General features: G+C 48.2%; 1 protein-coding gene across 1 annotated transcript in view; it reads left to right on the forward strand.

Moving 5' to 3' along the window:
• Nucleotides 1–21,091, forward strand: part of LOC119445361 (neprilysin-4) — a 191,880-nt gene that overhangs the window by 40,746 nt on the left and 130,043 nt on the right. Inside the window, exon 5 of the mRNA XM_037709669.2 lies at nucleotides 702–805. Coding sequence (XP_037565597.1) covers nucleotides 702–805 — 104 coding nt within the window. The remainder of the gene's footprint in view (nucleotides 1–701; nucleotides 806–21,091) is intronic.

The raw sequence follows: 21,091 nt of genomic DNA on the forward strand, positions 1-21,091 counted from the left end.
TTAAATATCATATGGCTGCCACCTCTGGTTCTGCCAGGACAAGCGCGGACACTTCGTAAGCGTCTGATCTAGCGCGGCTAAACGTACGTTTAGCAATTTTCATTTCGACTATGATGAAACCACACACTTCAAAATCATTCCTTAGATGCCCTCCATTTTCCATAAATATAAACTTGGTAAATGATTGCATTCTTTCAGGAAATCGTAACGAACACGCATAGCGTTTTCGAGTGCTTCTAGCCTCGCTAAGAGCTTTGCTGTAAAATGCACCTTTGATAAAGACTCACTGAATAAAGGCAACATCAGAACATCAGGGCTCGTCAAAGAAGCGCGTCTTATTGGCCAAGTGCAGTAAACCGCGGCTTCTGCATGCAAACATCAAGCTTCAGATGATGGTTGACGTTCTCCGGATATTTATGGAAACTGTAGCAGTGGCTCATCTTTCGCCAGAGTTCTCAGTATGACGCGGGAGTCTAAGTATGTTTAATACCCTGGGGCTCTCAACTACAGTTCGCATTCCTGGTTGTCGCGCTGGATACTGGAGATTTCTGGTACGTTATGTCGTGCCCTGAATGAACGAAGGCGTCAAGGGCGAATAAACACGGTTGACGCGAGCCCACTGTGACCAAATGACAACGGCGGCTCGCACAGCGCACTCATCGCGGCGCCAATTGACGTGACAATATGATTGACACTCGCAGGTTCCCTTGGTCGAGGACGGCAACGCCCTGGAGGTCTACTACGTGGCCCGCTCGTACGTCAGTCGCTCGCTGTGGGACGCTGCGCTCAACGGCACCGACTATGGGTGCGTCTTTGTGCAGCTTGTCTTCCTTCGCCGACGCTAAGAAAAGCAAATAAGTTCCACTAGGACTTTTCTCCAAGAGCAGCGAGACGCAGTGGGCTTTTAAAAGCAATATTTCTAATCGCCATGAGAGGCAGGCCAGTGAATGGGTCATTGCTTGACCCTTGCCCGACTCCGAAAAATGGTCAGCGACAGCCAAACGCGCGCATCAAACGTTTTTGTACGAAACTTGAATTTCGGCCTCACAGTAGTTGTTCAGCCAGCTTTGTTGCCAGTTGCGAATTATTCGCATTCGGGGCTGCACTTGAGCTATTCTGTGCGTTGATCACAAATTATACTCCGTTTCAAACACAGCGTGCAACGTTATGCAAGCTACGGAAGAAATTTGTCCTTCGAAATTTATCACACTTTGTACGTGTTTCGTGCTCAAGTAGTTTAGACGTTCAAAAAATTCACGGGTTCAATTACCCGGCTTTAGAGGTTATTATGTGTAGCTGATGCCCAAGGCTATTTACACGGAAGCCAGCGGAGGCCAAGATGGCGACGCTATATCAAGCCGTCCTCCTCTTCTGTGCAGCCACACTGTGGCGGCTGTTCCGTATTCATTCATTTTATTTCGGCATTATGGTACATTATAACATGTACAAAATGCTGGGGGCACAGACTAAAAGCGCTTGACGGGGTCTGTACCCGATAATTGCACTTTGACTGGGGCAACAACAACAAAAAAGTTCCTATGCGACAAGCTTACAATGGCAAAACTATACATCGGAAAATAAAACTAACAGTGTTGAAATTAACATTGAAAAGCAAATATATACTTTTCTGCACGACCTCAAAATTTATGAAAACTTGGAGAAACTTTCCAGTACAAAATCAAAACTTGATAGCAGCACCATTACAGAAAACAATGCTGGTTGTTTAAAAGAGTAGGCAATGTATATGCGATCATTTGTCGGCCATAATTAGTACGGGTCCGTGGCGTAAACCAAAAAGTGATTCCGCGCGTGTCATAAATATGCAATCTTTCAGTCAAATTAGCAAGTTCTTTCAAGCACAGATTGTTTGTTTTAATGCCTTGTTTGTAGCGTTTCAGTAGTAAAGATCCGTACAAGTCGTCAACAGGTATTACGTTTAGAATTTTACAGAGGGGCCTTGTGTGCGCGTTATACGAAGCATTGACAATCAAACGGACAGCCCTTTTTTGTAATCTAGAAATCCTCAGAATGTTGGAAATTGTGGTGGTTCCCCAGACTAGGTAGCAATAGCACAGTTTTGGAAGGAAAAGTGAGTTATACAATAACAGTTTTACTTTCTCAGGCAAAAGAAAACGTGTGCGCGATAATATTGTAACGATGTTGAGGAACACAGGTTAAGAAAACAACGATATTTAATAAGGGCGAACCTCTTAAAGTCACTGCGGTTGTGAAGAATGCCCGGCAGTCGAGTTCTAAACCTGGCGTCCCACCGTCTTCTTCTTGAGTCCTGCCTCGTGCGCGTGGCGCATGCGAGCCGGGTCCAACCGGTTGCTCGTGCCACGAATATCGCTGCCTGTTGCTGCTGAACAACACCACGGAACGGCGTGCACATTGTCCAATACGAAGGGCGCGCAATTTGAATGTGGCCAAGTTGTCGCGGCATTATCCCCCTCCTTAACGCATCGGCCCGATGCGTGAGAAAACGTAGTGGTTCCTGTGAGTTCTCGCGTTTTTTTTTTTTTTTCATCATCTCTCGTGGTAGGGTTTCATGCGGACGATATGTACAACTTCCGTGGGGTTGCGCCGTCTTGAGCTCTCGTGTCCAGCGGATTTCACTTCGTAAGTGACGTCGCTTATACGACGAAGTATTTCGTAAGGGCCGAAGTAACGGCAGAGAAGCTTTTCAGACAGTCCACGGCGTCGCACTGGGGTCCATACCCACACCTTGTCACCGGGCAGATAATGCGCTTCACTACGTCGCTGGTTGTACCGGCAGGAGTCTATGCGTTGTTGGCGGCGTATTCGGTACCTTGCCATCTGTCGTGCCTCCTCGGCTCTTTGTAAGAAATCATCTAGGTCAGATGAGTTATTGCTTTCTTCGTCTAAAGGCAACATAGCATCCAAAGTTGTGGTTACTGCTCGGCCGAAAACAAGTTCAAATGGGGCAACTCGTGTTGTTTCTTGAACTGCCGTATTATATGCGAAGGTGATGTACGGCAAAATTTCGTCCCACAGCCTATGTTCAACATCGACATACATCGAAAGCATGTAAGCCAGTGTTCTGTTGAGGCGTTCAGTTAAACCGTTTGTCTGCGGGTGGTACGCCGTAGTTCTCCTGTGATCAGTATGTGTCATTTGCAACAAGCATTTCATTAGATCCGCAGTAAAGGCTGTTCCACGATCGGTAATAACAACTGTGGGAGCGCCATGCCTGAGCATGATATTGTTGACAAAGAATTTTGCAACTTCGAGAGCCGTTGCACTGTACAGGGAATCAGTTTCTGCGTAACGGGTCAGATAGTCCGTGGCCACAACTATCCACTTTTTGCCTAAAGATGATGTTGGGAAGGGTCCAAGGAGGTCCATACCGACCTGTTGGAATGGGGCTTTTGGTGGCTCTATTGGCTAGAGGAGGCCTGCCGGTTTTACGGACGGAGTCTTGCGCCTTTGACACTCGCGACAAGTCTTCACATAGTGCTGTACGGATGCAAATAACTTAGGCCAGTAGTACTTGAGACGAATCCTGGCGAATGTACGGCTCACGCCCATGTGTCCAGATGAAGGTTCATCGTGACATGCATGCAAAATTTCTTCTCGCATAGCTGTGGGTACGACAAGTAAAAACTTTGTCTCGCTGTTCTCGAAGTTTCTCTTGTAGAGGACACTTCCTCGCAGACAGAACGAGGATAGCCCTCTAGAGAAAACACGCGGGAGTTGAACGTCGAGTCCCTCCAGGCGCTGTATAAGTGGTAGCAATTCCGGGTCATCTCGTTGTTGTTGAGCGATTTGTGACGCGTCAACAATACCAAGGAACGGGAAATCCTCCTTTTCTGACACAGTTGTCTCGACTGGTGCGCGTGACAAACAGTCGGCATCGCTGTGTTTCCTCCCGAATCGGTATACGACAGTAATATCATACTCTTGCAGCCCAAGGCTCCATCTTGCAAGTCGTCCGGATAGATCCTTGAGATTCGCCAGCCAGCAAAGCTGACGAGGCGACTCATTCTAGAGACAATAAGAACCGCCAGTTTGACAATGCGATCCCAACGTCATCAGTGCTTCATAACCAAGCTTCAAAAACACCTCCGGATACGGGCTGCATTTTCTGCAAGTCAACGCAGCATTTGACGGAGTCTTGCCGTACAGACCTATCGCTGTCAGAGAAGAAGAAACTTCTCGCCGCCGACATGCGGTGCTTTCGATGCACCATTAAAGGCCACCGTGCAAGGGATTGCAGACGGAGAATTGCGTGCTCCGGCTGCAGAGGTCGTCATGCGTCTAGTATTTGCGTCCCAGACAAACTAAACCGAAAGGCCCATGAAGACGTGAAAGGCAGCAGTACGACTGTATGCGCAGCTACAACTAAGAGCAACGAAAGAAGTGACGCTTTGACGTGCGTGCTCCTACAGACTTTCCGAGCATGGGAGTGACAGATTATTCATGCCGTTACATCAGAGGCGTGTTCGACGGAGGAAGTGAACGTACGTTCGTAACAGAAGCTCTTTCAAGGTGGTTAAAGTTGAGGTGTCTTGGCTTTGATACCATAGCAACAAACGCTTTCGCCAGTGCGAGCAGTTGCACACCGAAAAGATTTCGCATCGTTGAGCTTCACCTCCAAAGTCAGCATTCCGACGTTGAAGTTGCATTGAGAGCCATCGAGATACCCCACATTTGCCGAGACATATCGACCAACACGATGACTTCTTCGTTCGTCACATCATTCAAAGGAACCGGCCACGATATCGCCGATGAACTGATCCACCCGTCCATTGAAAGAGAAAACGGAGTAAGTGTACTAATTGGCTCAGACCAGATGTGGGCGGTGATGACAGGTGAACTCTCCAGACCGGGAAACGAGGAAACACTCATCGCTATGAACTCAAAGTTCGGATGGATCTTTCAAGGGAGCACCGAGCACTTGTCGTCAAAGCCAGTCAACTCACGAGTCATGAATCTGCAAGCAAGCCAATCGTCTGCAGAAGATGAGCAGTTGTTGAGTCGGCTGGAGTTGCTCCAGAGGGAAGTCGACAAGCTGACAGCCACAGTGGAGAACCTGTTCAAGCAGCGTGATCACTTGCTTGTGGAGAGGGACAGCCAGGCTCGCCAGCTTGCCCTGCTCACTGAAAAACTCAAGGAAAAGGATAAAGATACACAGACTTCCCACTTCACATGCCGAGATACAGAATCGCACATTGACAAGCTGCAAGACAACCTAAACTTTAACCACCTTGAAAGAGCTTCTGTTACGAACGTACGTTCACTTCCTCCGTCGAACACGCCTCTGATGTAACGGCATGAATAATCTGTCACTGCCCATGCTCGGAAAGTCTGTAGGAGCACGCACGTCAAAGCGTCACTTCTTTCGTTGCTCTTAGTTGTAGCTGCGCATACAGTCGTACTGCTGCCTTTCACGTCTTCATGGGCCTTTCGGTTTAGTTTGTCTGGGACGCAAATACTAGACGCATGACGACCTCTGCAGCCCGAGCACGCAATTCTCCGTCTGCAATCCCTTGCACGGTGGCCTTTAATGGTGCATCGAATGGTGATCACTGACTGCTCTGAATGGTCTACCATAGAGGTAGGGTCGAAATTTACATATTGCCCAAATGACTGCAAGACACTCTTTCTCGGTTGCCGAGTAGTTTGTCTCTGCTTTCGAGAGCTTACGGCTGGCATAAGCAATTACTTTCTCCTGGCCGTTCTTCCACTGCACTAGTATGGCACCGAGGCCGACGTTACTTGCATCGGTATGAACTTCAGTGTCGGCTGTCTCATCAAAATGGGCAAGGATTGGAGAAGCTTGCAGGCGTTTTCTTAACTCGTCAAATGCGTCTTGTTGTTCGCTTTTCCACGTGAAAGGTACATCTTCTCTTGTTAGTATTGTAAGGGGCTCAGCAATCTTTGAAAAGTTTTCCACAAATCTTCTGTAGTATGCGCATAAACCCAAAAAACGTCGCACTGACTTTTTGTCTTTGGGTTTCGGGAACCTCGCAACGGCTGCTGTCTTTTCCGGATCTGGCCGAACGCCTTCAGTACTGATGACGTGTCCGACAAACCGAAGTTCATCGAAGCCGAATTGGCATTTTTCCGGCCTAATTGTCAAGTCTGCTGCGCGAATAGCTTCTAATACTAGTCGCAGTCGCTCTAGATGTTGGTCAAATGTTGCGGAAAATACAACCACATCATCCAAATACACTAAGCACGACTGCCATTTCAATACAGCGAGCACAGTGTCCATCATTCGCTGGAACGTTGCAGGCGCGGAACAGAGGCCGAATGGGAGAGCTTTAAATTCGTAGAGGCCGTCAGGGGTTACGAATGCTGTCTTTTCACGGTCGCGCTCATCCACCTCTATTTTCCAATAACCACTCTTGAGATCCAGGGAAGAGAAAAACTTTGCACATCTGAGCCGATCTAACGTATCGTCGATACGAGGAAGGGGGTATACATCCCGCTTAGTTACGCTGTTCAATTTACGGTAGTCGACGCAGAATCGAAGTGTGTTATCTTTTTTCTTAACGAGCACTACGGGAGACGCCCATGGACTGCTGGAAGGCTGAATAACGTCATCTGAAAGCATCTCTTCTACTTGCTTCTTGATGATCTCCCTTTCTTTTGGTGAAACTCGATACGGGTGCTGGCATACCAGTCTTGTTGCGTCCTCTGTTATGATTCGGTGCTTTGCAACAGACGTGCGCCGTACCTTCGATGAAGTAGAGAAGCAGTCAGAAAAATCATTTATCAGGGCATGTATCTGTCTCTTTTGGGCTTCCGGGAGTCTTGGGTTGACGGTAATTGATCTGTCGGCACTGCAGGTTCCTGGCAAAGCAGTTGACGTTGTCGTTAGGCTGCATAATTCGGTCGCTACACAGAACTCGTAGAAAATGGCAATAGATGTTCCTTGTGCGATGTGTTGGAATTCATTTCCAAAATTCGTAAGTGCGACATTTGCACGGCCATTGCTTAAGTGCACAAGACCCCGAGCCACGCAAATACCTTTGTTTAAAAAGAGCTCTACGTTTCCATCCGCTCTGCCTTCACGGTCGCAAAATGTTTCATTCTCCACAAGAACCATTATACTGCAGCGTGGCGGCACAGTTACATCATCATCATCAACGACGCGTAGTGCAGCAAGACGTCGCTCCTCCGATTCTTCCACAGGTATAGCTTGTTTTGTCGAGAAAGACACACTGGACCGACGTAGGTTAATTATGGCGTCATTAGCTTGTAGAAAATTCATTCCCAATATAAGTTCCCGTGAACATTCTGGCAGTACAATAAAGTCAGAAACATAGGTGAAGCCTTTTATCGTAATTCTTGCGGTGCATCGGCCAAGGGGCGTAATAAGATGACCGCCTGCCGTGCGTATCTGCGGTCCAGTCCACTGCGTCACAACTTTTTTTAGGTTCTTCGCCATCTTGAAGCTTATTACTGAATAATCAGCGCCGGTGTCGACTAAGGCATTCAGCTCGCATCCGTCTATTATCAACCGCAAATCTGATGTAATCGTTTCGTTCCTGCATCTGTTTACTGTAATTATCTCGTCATCGCACTGGAACCGTGTTGGAGGATCTTCGAAACTCTGGTTATCAGCGGCCTCACCTCCACAGGTCGCTTGCTTCAGTTTTCCTGGAGTGGGCTTGGTGAACGACGCCTAGGCAATCTTGGAGACGCGCGTGGGCTAGGCGATCGGTAGCGCATGGGCGACGGTGACTGTGATTGATGTTGGCGAGGAGCAATGGGGCTTTGGCGCGTGGACAAGTATTCTTCTATCTCTGCTGGCCGTTCACCGTTTCGGGGGCATGGTGCACTTAAAGGAAAACCTCTTAATCCAGCTTGACGGTATGGGCAGAACCTATACAGATGACCCGCTTCTCCGCAGTGAAAACACAGAGGTCTGCGCTCGTGGTCACGCCAGACGTCGCTTTTCCGGGGCCTTTGTTCCACAAAACGAGGCGCACTACGTGCTGGAGGTGGATAGGCAGCCGGTGGTTCCAACAGACGAGGTGCACTGCGTACTGTCGACGGGTAGGGAACGGTCGTGGCAACTGCTCCACTACTTTGTACCGCGGGTTGCCTGAGTACGTCGGCGTACGTAGGGGTGCGCCGCATCGGCTGTGGCTCACGCTCTGGATCCCTTATGACCTGCCTCAGTTCGTCCCGGACAACGTCGACGATAGATAGTGCAGTTGGAGTCTGAGGTGTCTGCAACTTGTTGAGCTCTTCCTTGATCAGTGACCGGATGAGCTCCCGCAGGACTTCAAGGTCGTTCGGCATGCCTCCAGAGAAGACATGGGCAGGTGCACAGCTTGCCTCCCGGTTGTATTGCCGAGCCCGCTGTTCCAGCGTCTTTTCGATGGTTGTTGCTTCGGTTCGGAACTCTGCGACCGTGCGCGGTGGGTTGCGGACGAGAACTGCGAAGAGTTCTTGCTTAACCCCCCGCATGAGATGGCGCAGCTTCTTATCTTCACTCATGGTGGGATCAGCACGCTTGAACATGCGGGACATGTCCTCGATGTACATCGCCACGTTCTCGTTTGTGAGCTGGTTCCTAGCTTGAAGGGCGATTTCCGCCTTTTCTTTACAATCCGTGCTGGCGTATGTTGCTAGCAGTTGTCGTCGAAATTCCTCCCAAGAGGACAAAGAGGGTTCGTGGTTCTCATACCACGTTCTTGCGAAGTCCTCCAAAGCGAAATATACGTTACGGAGCTTATGTCTCTCATTCCATTCATTAAAGCTTGCCACTCTCTCTAACAGTTCCAACCAGTCTTCCACGTCTTCGAACGAGTCGCCATGGAATGTTTGCGGCTTGCGAGGTTGGCTTACGACCAGCTGTGCCGGTGTTACCTGGCTAGTCATTGTGGCGGCGTCCGTTGTCCAAGTTTCCCTTGGCGTGAAGAGAAGAGGGCCGAATTCGGGCGAGTCACCTCGAAGACGGCGGCTGGTCCGCTGGTGCACAGGTGTCAGTTCCAAGGGATGGACTCGCTGGTGGTCGGGGCTACGCTGACTTTCGTTCGTGGGGCTTCGACTCATACCCCGCACCTCCACCAGAAATGTAACGATGTTGAGGAACACAGGTTAAGAAAACAACGATATTTAATAAGGGCGAACCTGTGCCCACGACTTAAAGTCACTGCGGTTGTGAAGAATGCCCGGCAGTCGCGTTCTAAACCTGGCGTCCCACCGTCTTCTTCTTTCTTCTTGAGTCCTGCCTCGTGCGCGTGGCGCATGCGAGCCGGGTCCAACTGGTTGCTCGTGCCACGAATATCGCTGCCTGTTGCTGCTGAACAACACCACGGAACGGCGTGCACATTGTCCAATACGAAGGGCGCGCAATTTCAATGTGGCCAAGTTGTCGCGGCAATATACCAACCGTGCGAGAAAGACTGGAACAAACAGAATCAGACTGCAAATCCCAGGACATGTTTTCATTAAAGAGTACACCAAGACATTTCACAGCAGGAACCACCTCAATTTTTGATGGACCAAGAAAAAGCGCTAAATCAAAGTTGACTTTCTTGCTTTTAGCTCTAAATAAAACCGCTTTTGTTTTTGACGTATTTATAGTTAGCGAGTTGTTCAAGCTCCAGGTATGCAGTTTCGCGAGTACGTTATTTGCTCTGGTTTGAATTTCCGGTAAATCTGACCCTAAAAAAAACAAACTAGTATCGTCAGCATAAACTATAAATTGGGTATTTTCATCTATTCTTACTACGTCGTTAATATATACATTAAAAAGTAGAGGCCCTAGGATGCTTCCCTGCGGTACTCCGCTGTTTAGGGACCGAAAGCTTGATTTATAGTTATTAAGTTGTACCTGCTGCTTGCGATCACTCAAGTAGCTTTGCATAAGTGTGAAAAATGCCCCACGGAATCTGTAATGCTGTAGCTTTTTTAAAAGTGTGGTATGATTAATCCGATCAAAGGCTTTTGAATAATCGATAAATATTCCAACTATGTAAAGTTGACGCTCAATACCACCTAGTATGATTTCTTTTTGAAGAAGTAACGCGGATTCTGTGGAACGTTTTTTACTAAAGCCGAATTGAAACGGCGTTCTGATGTTATGCCGACTCAAAAAACTATTCATTCTTATGTGTATTAACTTTTCAATAGCTTTGGAAAAATGGGCCGTATGGAAATAGGCCTGTAGTTTGATACATTATTTTTGTCACCGCCTTTGAAAATAGCGGTAACTTTAGCAACTTGTAGCTGTCTCGGGAAATCGCCAGAAGAAAAGATTAGATTGATCACATGTGTTAGGGCTGGCGCAATGATGTCAAGTACGTACTTGACCGGTCGAATTTGTAGATCATCAGGGTCGGGGCAGTAGCAATTTTTGAGGGATAAGAACATTGCTACAACTTCTGGCTGGGAGACGGGAAACAAATACGCAGATTCACGTGTTCTCGAAGGCATATCTTCCATGCAGGAGGTATTATGCACACTGCTTGCGACAGAGGCAAAAAAATTGTTAAAAAGGTCAGCTGGCTTACGGCCAGTGAATGTATCGTTATTTAATTTAATCTCAGTGGGGCCAGTGTTTTCTTTAGAATAACCTTCTAAGAAAGAATTCAGCCTTTTCCAGACAAGTTCCCGTTTTCTAGATACTTCGTGATTAAACAAGTTATAAAAGTATCGTTCTTTTTGTCTGCGCAAAAGGTTATTTGTTTTATTCCTATGTTTCTTAAACGCTTGTAAATCGGAGGCGCTTTTTGACCTAAGGAACCTTTGAAACAGTGCATTTTTATCGATGATAGCCTTCAAGCATTCCGAAGTAAGCCACGACTTTCTTGCCTTACGGGGACGGGTCTTTTTTATGTAAGGAAGACTTACGGTGAAGGCTGTTTTAATTTTGTCTATTAGTAGTTCATACGCGCGAGTTGCGTTACCACTGCTATAGATGGAGCGCCAGTCTGTAGCTAATAAAATTGAACGAAAACGCTGCAATGTCTCCTGGTTTACGTTACGGTATGTGACAGACTTTTCATGTTTATTTTTTGAGTTTGGTTTGTTAAAGCTTTGTATTATGTATATGGGCAAATGGTCACTAATATGTGATCCGAGAACTCCTGAGTCAATTTTCTGATTTTGACAGTTTGTTACAAAAGCATCAATACATGTTGACGTACTTAACTGTATACGTGTCGGTTGTTTTATCACGTTTACCAACGCATTTACTACGAGCATTTCGGTAAGTTGAGCCTGTGGCGCTGAGTTGCTCAAGAAATCAATGTTAAGATCACCTCCCAAAATTAGTTTGTAATTATTGTCGTTAATCCAAGCAAGAAATTCGTCTAAAAAAGATAAAAATGAAGGTAGCATCCCTCCTGGTGGGCGATACATAACTGATAAAATACCATATATGCACTTTACCGTAAGAATTTCGTAATCATCTGTAATTCGAGAATAATTCGAGAGCAGTTCGCTTTCAAATCTGTCTTGAACCATTAACGTAAGACCACCGCCTTCTTTACCGCGACGATTTAGAAAGTGAGACTTATAACCAGGCAATTGCAGTATCTCCAGTTCACTTGTATACCAAGTTTCGGTCATCATAACTACGTCAAAACGAAATTTAAAACTTTCTATAAAGGTTGTGATGACGTCTTCTTTGTTCCGGGCCGACTGGGCATTTACATGAAGAGCTGATATATGGCCGCTAACAGAGACAGGTATATTTAAATCACTTGGCGATTTGAAATTTGGATCCATCATTCAAGAGTGGAATTTAAAAAAAATGTACGAGGGAAAGCTAATGATGAACACCTTCGTGCTGCAGGTGTTCATTGATCTTCACTAGGTCAGCAACACATGTTATTTGAAGCGCATTCGAAGACTCAGTCTTTCTTACAAGTATTTTACCGTCTGTGGTCCACACAAACCGCCATTTCTTTTCCTTCTTTTTCTCAATGGTCATGGCAAGCAACTTTTTGAGCTTTGGACAAAGATGCTCATTTATGTATATCGGAGATTTTCCAGAACAGCCGACATCGGCCACGGAAGGACGAAGCTTTCGTGCCTTGCGAAGAACAGAGTCGCGTTTTGACCTGTTTTTGAATTGAACAATGATTGGCGGGCAGCTATCTTTTGAACGAACACGGTGGCACACATCAATGTCATTTTTCGCGATGGGTTCATTTATCGCATTTCCAAGCACCTCAAGGATTTGAAACAAGTTTTCATTTGTAGGAAGTGGTACATTCTTTAGTTCAATGTTTTTGTTACGGGAATACTGTTCTAGCGTGATCATTCTCTTGTCAGTTTCAGAAACCTGGTTCTTTAGTTCCACATAATCCTTCAGAAGTGCCTCATTTCGAGTTCTAAGTTCCCGATTTTCTTCCTGCAATTGTTTGCAGTGGTCAGTCATGTCTTCAAACTTCTTGTTAAAAAACTCGAGGCTTTTTGTCATCTCTCGATGTTGATTTCTAAGCTGTCTTTCAAGAGCCGAACTTGTGTCCTGAAATTCTTTCCGGAAATCCCGGACAAGCTTCTCTATATCGTCAGACTTATTTCTAGACGACATGGCTCACAAAATAAGAAAAGAAAGAAAACGCACTGTGGCAGCAACGGCAGCAGCGGCAAGTAGCGGACGTCAGAAAAGGCAAACAAAGATGTGACTAACCTGTAATATTTCAAAAGAAGCGTGTTTCAGCGGACATGCGTCAGATGCTGCCGCCGCTGCCAAAGTGCGCAGGAAAACGGTTGTCAGGACTTGATATAGCCACTGGTTCAGGGGGCACTCCGAAGAGTGTGTTGATAGCAGATCTATGGCAGAGAAATCCGTGCGGTGATATGGGCTCACAGCATCGGCAATCAGGCTGCAAATGGCAGAAGCAACCGGGGGTAAAGTTGAAATGCTTGAAACCGGGGTAGGCCAAAGATGGGGTACGAGTACCACAGTCTTGCGACGAGCGCCCGACGCTTCCACGGGTAAAGTTTGCAGACGAGGCAGAAAGCCACCGTACCTGTAATATTTCAAAAGAAGCGTGTTTCAGCGGACATGCGTCAGATGCTGCCGCCACTGCCAAAGTGCGCAGGAAATTGGTTGTCAGGACTTGATATAGCCACTGGTTCAGGGGGCACTCCGAAGAGTGTGTTGATAGCAGATCTATGGCAGAGAAATCCGTGCGGTGATATGGGCTCACAGCATCGGCAATCAGGCTGCAAATGGCAGAAGCAACCGGGGGTAAAGTTGAAATGCTTGAAACCGGGGTAGGCCAAAGATGGGGTACGAGTACCACAGTCTTGCGACGAGCGCCCGACGCTTCCACGGGTAAAGTTTGCAGACGAGGCAGAAAGCCACCGTACCTGTAATATTTCAAAAGAAGCGTGTTTCAGCGGACATGCGTCAGATGCTGCCGCCACTGCCAAAGTGCGCAGGAAATTGGTTGTCAGGACTTGATATAGCCACTGGTTCAGGGGGCGCTCCGAAGAGTGCGTTGATAGCAGATCTATGGCAGGGAAATCCGTGCGGTGATGTGGGCTCACAGCATCGGCAATCAGGCTGTAATATTTCAAAAGAAGCGTGGTTCAGCGGACATGCGTCAGATGCTGCCGCCACTGCCAAAGTGCGGACATCACCCCCGGCAGCACCATCCCGGTGCTGAAGCTCCGCAGTGAAAGGTGTGTGATATGGCTTTAGTCGCATTACGTGTGTGGGATCTAGAGCGAGAAAGAAGGGGACGAAGCTCCCTCATGTTTTGGACCACGTGCAACAGCAGCTGCCCACGGAGTCGTTTCACGGTTTATTCCTAATAAACTCATTTTTCTATGCAATGGGAGGCTTGATATCCTTCCAGTGTTGCCGAAACTCATCGGAACAGCAAACCACATCGATGGTATCAAGGTAATCGCCTTCCTGCCTACCGATTCATCGTACGGACCTTTGGCTGCTCACCGTGGAGTCGAAAGCATGGAAGCGCTCAAGCTCAAGCGCAAAGCCGAGAGATCGCAGCTAACGCGGCTTATTAACGACATCGAATCAACGCTTTGCCAAGATAGTGTTACGGAAGAGCAGTTTTCCATCCTTAGTAAACGCCTCAATCATCTTCACACCGACTTGAGGGCAACTGACTCCGACACCGTACCTCTGCTGTCTACCACAGAAGCTGAAGCATAGTTTGATTGGGTTGTAGACTACAATGATCAAGAGCCACCGCGACGTCCGCGAAGCTCAAATACTGTATACGTCAGCTTCATGACTCACTCAACCGTTCGTCACCGTCGACGTCAAACGAACCCGCTCAATGCACGCAGCAACCTGGTGTTCACCTTCCGAAGATCGAGCTTATGAAGTTCGATGGCCGACCATCAATATGGCCGCCTTTTTGGGAACAGTTCAACCAACTGATCCACAACAACAGTGGCCTCACCGACGTCGACAAGTTCACCTATCTACGCTCGGTCTTGACCGGCGACGCGGCATTGGCGATCGCGGGACTGCCACAAACTGCAAGCTGCTACGGTGATGCCCTGGACATTCTAAAGCGGCACTTTGCTACGGACGACTTAATCATTCAGGATCACATGCAGCCAGTCATCGACTTGCAACCCGTTCGATCCTCCAATGACCTTCGTGGACTTGGAAGCCTCTACGACATTGTGCAGTCCCAGACACGTGCCCTTAAGACTATCGGGGTACCGCAAGATAATTATTTGTCCATGCTATACCCCATTCTACTGAAATCGTTTCCTCGCGATAGTGTCCTCGATTTCAACAAGACCATCGGACGCCAGAGTTCCGAGGAAAGGGGAGGAGTTGGAAGCACTGGCGAACAAGTACAGCGCACCCAGCAACAGAAGGCGAGCATTAAGTCTTTGCTGCTTTTTATTCAAACAGAAATAGAGTCTCGAGAACGAACAGTCCTGCATGTTTCTGTGCAAGAGGACGCGTTGAAGTGCAAAAATGCACTAGCGCGACATCCACAACGCGACCTTTATCCTTAACAAGACTGCCGTGCCATCAACGCTTAACCACAGTCTTTGACCTCATCCACTAAGCCCTTTCGTCAAAAAGGACTGCTTTTTCTGTGAATCAACGACCCATTGTACAGAGCCGTGCGACTCGGCAATTCCTCTCGAGGAAAAGAAAAACGCCTTCTAGGTGCACGTCGCTGCTTCCGTTGTACCCTGGAGCATCACGGAGCAAAAAATTGCACAAGAAAGATAAAATGTGGAAAGTGCAATCGACGCCATGCGGAAACAATGTGTGACCCTAGGTTGATGAAATCGACCGCCGCACCCCAGATATTCCCTAAACAGGTACAACTCGAGATGACTGGAACTGGCACCTCCAAACGGCTCATACACCTCCAAACAGCTGTTGCTTGGGCAGCCGGCCAGGATAGTAAAGTGCTGGTTCGCGTTTTATTGGATGGAGGCAGCCAGCGCATTTTTGTGAGCGAGCAATTGGCTGAGAAACTAAATTGTCAAGTACGCGATCACGAGTCTCTTACAGTAGGACATATTGGAGGGCATCATGACGAGAAGACTTTTCGGTGAGTGTTTGTCACTCTCAGTTCAGTTCATAGTTGCAAGACACTGTTGATCGAAGCTCTCGTCATGACCGTCATGACCATTCCGCGACCGAGTGGAGACTTTACTGACAAGTTAGAGACCAAGGTTATTACTTCACCGATAACAATCAAGCTGAAAGCCCAAACGCTGTCGATGTCTTAATCGGCAGTGACTATTTGTCACGGCATTTGTCACGGGAAACGTACGGAATTTGGACAACGGACTCAGAACTGTCGAGACTTCCTTAGGCTGGACTCTGCACGGACCAGTAGATTCTTGTGCTGCCGTCACACACTGCAACGAGACAATTGTCCTGAAAGCGGCAGTGGAAGAGTGGCATCATCTCGAGAATTCGTTCCAAGTGGATCCGCCTTGCGAAATCCACGGCTACAATTTATAAATTGCAATATGGGCCATCAGGTAATTAGTTAAAACGTAATTAGTGAATTTTTGTTAATTATTCGATTATGCATTTCAATTTCTTGTGCAAGTAGTGTCCGCCTCTTCGAGTAGACCAGTTCATGAACTATAATTGTGCTCTCTGCCACAGGAAATCTTAAAGAATTTTTGAAAGTGTTCGCTGAAACACCCTGTATGTTGACGACATTTTAACAGGAGCGGTCTCCGTCGAAGACGCGTCCAAGCTGCGGTCAGAAGCCACCGAGATATTCGCATGTGCCTGTATGAAGCTACAAAAGTGGGCGTCGAACGACCCACGCGTTCTTGGCACACAATCGACGCAACCTCCGAAGTTACCTCTCGGACAACTGACAGGAGTACTGGAAGACCTGGGATTGGTATGGCATCCTGACACCGACGTACTGTCGTTTAGTCCGGGAAACGCTATAGAGTTTGTTCAACAAAGAACTGATACCAAGGGGTTCATGCTACAGACGGCCTCTCGCCTATACGACCCTCTCGGTATGCTGACTCCTTTCACAATAAGGACGGAGATATGTTTTCAAAACCTTTGGAGAAAAGGCGTTGACTGGTAAGAACAGTTGCCACTGCACGCTCTACACGAATGGAAGAGTTGGTGCAATGAACTTCCACAACTATGTGACATTTAAATTCCCCGGTACTACCAACAGGGCGTACATGGGCTTGGCGACAAATACACACTGCATTTTTTCGCTGACGCCAATAAATCAGCCTACGGCGCCGTTTGCTACATTTGCACATCAGGAAGTACAAACGACAATAGCTCAACGATAGTCTTGTGCAAGTGCAGGGTGGCCCCAATGACCAATGAAGGAGACAAGCCTTGCCAGACTCGAACTACTAGCCTGTCTCATCTCAGCACAAGTACGTGCGTCAAGAGCTAGCCGAGGTCATAACATCCTTGCAGTTTTGGACTGACTCAATGATAGCACTGTACTGGATTACCGGCGATCCTAACAGATAGAAAGGCTTCAGTCGCCGTAGGGTATCGGAGATTCAGAGTAAAACGGACATCACATTGTGGAGACACTGCCCTGGAAAGCAAAATGCTGCTGACTTTATACAAGAGGAGTTTCGGCTCATGAATTAACAACAAGCTCAGTCTGGTGGAGAGGACCGCATTGGCTTACTTGTGAAGAGAATGAATGACTACCACACCGTAGACCAAACTCAACCGACCTTCCACCGAGTGTCACGGAGGAGCGTACTCATCGGGCACCATACTATGCAAACCGAACCACCTATTATGGACATTCACAACTACAGCTCTCTTACGCGACTACAGCATGTTACAGCTTGGATACTGCGATTCGCCTCGAAGTTGAAGCGGAAAAGTGTGTCCCGGGGATGCCCTGAATGCAGAAGAAGTACAAGCCGGCGATCTATACTGGATAAAGAAGATTCACAGCTCAGCCTTTTCTCCTGAAATTGACCGCGTCTCCAAAGGAGCTCAACATATAAAGGATTCTTCACTTCGGGACGTGACCTGCTTCCTCGACAATGGAATTCTTCAAGTCGTAGGACGCTCAGATTACAGTAAGAAATCTTACGATGAAAAACATCCAATCGTGTTACCAAAGCACTACTACTGCGAGCTCTTCGTCATGCAGCACCATCGGCAACTTCTTCATGCAGGAGTTCCGGAAACACTTGTACAAATAAGGGAAATATTTTGGATAATACGATGACGGCAGCTATATATTTAGTCAAGAAGGTTATCAGAGGATGCATCGTGTACCAACGCTCCAACGTGAAACCTTTCTCCTAAGTGACTGCACCGTTACCACCTGAAATAGTGACCGCTTCGGAACTCTTTCAAGTAACAGGACTAGATTTGGCCGGTCCACTCTACGTTAAACATCTAGAGGACTACGCCAAAGTGTATATTTGCCTGTTCCCCTGCGCCGTGATTATTAGAGCTGTCCATCTCGAACTAGTAGAAGACATGACCGCCACAAGCTTTCTCAACGCTTTCCGACGATTTGTGTCGCGGCAGGGACTTCCTTCCTAGGGCGTTGTCGCTATTGCGACAACGCCCTAGCATTAAAGAAGAGCAAGAGAGAGCTTTCGAGACTGTGGCAGTCATTGAGAAACGAATAAGTTTGTAACTTCATCGCGAATCATCACATAAAATGGAAATTTATCACCGATCATGCTCAGCAGTGGGGCTGTTTTTACGAGAGACTTATCAGGTCTGTCAAGCTGACGTCGAAGAAGTGCATCGGCAAGGGATCTCTCAGCAAGGGCAAGGGAGAAACAGCTACCAACAACGTTAACTAAAGTAGAAGCTGTGATCAATTCGTGGCCAATCACATACGTTTATAGCGACTGTCGAGACCTGGAACCTCTCTCCCCGGCTCACTTTCTCATTGGAGAGCGAATATCTGTATTTCCCGACCTAACACGATGCGAGATCGCAGCCGATGATCGCCATATACTACCTATGTGGGAACAACGAGAAAAAATCGAATCTGGGAACGTTGGTCCAAAGAATACCTCTCGGAGTTAAGAATAATGTCAAGCTCCAAGTCAACATCGTTCGACAGAATTAAAAAAGGCACCTCGTTCTTCTACGTGAGTCCAGCAAGCCCCGGCAACTATGCAGCATTGTTCGAATAAAGGAGCTCCATCGAGGAAGGGATGGCAAGACAAATTAAGATCCTGTACCTTGAGACTACCGGGCGGATCTACCGTTAAACGGGTCGTTCAACACCTTTACCCGCTGGAATCAAACTTTTTGTGAACATCTGCGCGCGGGGCAGTTTGTTGGAACAAGAGCGAGAAAGAAGGGGACAAAGCTCCCTCGTGTTTTGGACCACGCGCAACAGCAGATACCCACACAGTCATTTCACGGTTTATTCTTAATAAACCCCTTTTTCTATGCAACGGGAGGCTTGATTTCCTTGAACGTGAACGATGTCACTTGCAGCTGACGACGACGCTGAGGGGTCGGCGGGGATGATTTCATATGTAACATATGTCACTTGTCGCCCCACACGGTATCGACCAGTGTAACGCGACAGCAGCTTTTCGAAAAAGCCCACACGGTGGATGGTTGACCAGAGAAGCACCATGCAGAGAATCCGGAGAAAAGTGCAGGTCGCGATGGTGGCAATCATAGAGGTGTCTCTGATGCTCCTGTGAAGCCTCGATACAGGTGCGGGCGAGCAGCCGCGCGTGGTCGGCGCGTGCGATCGCATCGCGGGCATATTAAGTGGCTGAACTTGCGAAAGAGGGCAGCAAGGTGTCCAAGGGCAACGCGGGTTCTCGGCCGTATAGGAGATAGAACGGTGAACAGCTGGCGGTGTCGTGACGCGATGAATTATGCGCGAACGTCACATATGGTAAATGAAGATCCCAGTCGTGGTCGGCCGCAAGGTACTTCAAAAGCATGTCGGTGTTGGTCTGGTTGAGGCGCTCCGTGAGGCCATTGGTCTGTGGGTGGTAGGACGTGCTGAATGTGTGCTTTGTCGAGCAGGAGCGGAGGATGCCCTCGACGACTGCCGAGAGAAAGCTAAGCCACGGTCAGTGACTAATTGGCGTGGAGCACCGTGCACCGTGATGTCGTAGAGTAAAACGTCAGCGGCGTCAGTAGCGCAACTTGTGGGGAGGGCCCTTGTGATTGCGTACCGCGTAAAGTAATCGGTAGCGACGGCGACCCATTTATTTCGGGAGCCCGGGAGAGGAAACGGCCCAAGAAGGTCTAGACCAACGCGGAAAAATGGTTCGGGCGGGACATCGACTGGCTGCAGACATCCAGCTGGCAGCGCGGAGGGCTTCTTCCGGCGCTGACAGGGCTCACACGCGGCAACGTAACACCGCACGGAGAGGGCGAGACCTGGCCAAAAGAAGCGACGGCGTACACTGTCGTATGTGCGCGAGACGCCCAAGTGCCCAGCCCAGGGAGCGTCGTGAAGTTGGCGGAGGATAGTCGAACGCAGGTGTGATGGAATGACGAGCGAACAGTTCAGGGACGTGGGGATCAACGTTGCGGCGGTATAATGTCCCCTCCTTGAGGCGAAACATCCAGAGAGAGGCGTCACCAGGCATTGACTCCAGCCGGTCGATGAGTGCTCGTAACGAAGGTAACGAAGGATCGCGGCGTTGCTCGTTGCCGATTTGAAGCAACTTGGACATAGAGAAAACGGAAGCGATGGTATCCGCATCTGGCGGTTCTTCCACTGAGTAGCGGGACAAACAATCTACATCCTGGTGCAAGCGTCCCGTCTTATATACCACGGCGAAGGTATATTCTTGCAGGCTTAATGCCCAGCAAGCGAGTCGTCCCGTGGGGTCCTTGAGCGAGGATAGCCAGCAGAGAGCGTGGTGATCAGTGATGACACAGAATGGACGTCCGTACAAGTATGGGCGAAACTTCGCAACTGCCCACAAAAGAGCGAGGCACTCGCGCTCTGTGATTGAATAATTGCGCTCGGTGGGTGATAGAAGTCGGCTGGCATAGCCTATAACGCGATCAGGTCCACGCTGGCGTTGTACTAACACTGCCCCTATGCAGTGACCAATGGCATCAGTTCAAACTTCCCTTGAGGCAGACGGGTAAAAGTGGCCAGGATTGGAGGCGTTGTAAGGAGAGTAGTGAGATGAGAAAATGATGCGGCATGATGAGAACCTCAAGAAAACTGGACGTCTTTCTTCAAGAGGTCGGTAATGGGACGTGCAATAGTGGCGAAATCCTTGACAAAGCGCCAGAAATTAGAGCACAGCCATACGAAACTACCAACTTCTTTTGTAGACTGCGCGACAGGAAAGTTCGTAACGGCGCGAATTTTGTCCTGATCAGGTAGCACGCCTCTGACATCCACGAGGTGTCCAAGGACGGTGATTTGGCAGCGAGTGAAGTGACATTTTGTTGAAGAGTGCAACTGGAGACCGGCCCGGCCGAACACTTGAAGAATGGTTGAAAGACGATCGAGATGCGTGTCAAATGTGGGCGAGAAAACGATGACGTCGTCCAGATAGCACAAACACGTTGTGCACTTGAACCCCTGAAACAAAGAGTCCATCATTCGTTCGAAGGTGGCCGACGCGTTACAGAGACCGAAAGGCATCACCTGGAACTGATAAAGACCGTCAGGGGTAACAAATGCAGTCTTCTCCCGGTCCATGTCAT

This window comes from Dermacentor silvarum, chromosome 3 (assembly GCF_013339745.2).
Source record: "Dermacentor silvarum isolate Dsil-2018 chromosome 3, BIME_Dsil_1.4, whole genome shotgun sequence".
Lineage (NCBI taxonomy): Eukaryota > Metazoa > Arthropoda > Arachnida > Ixodida > Ixodidae > Dermacentor > Dermacentor silvarum.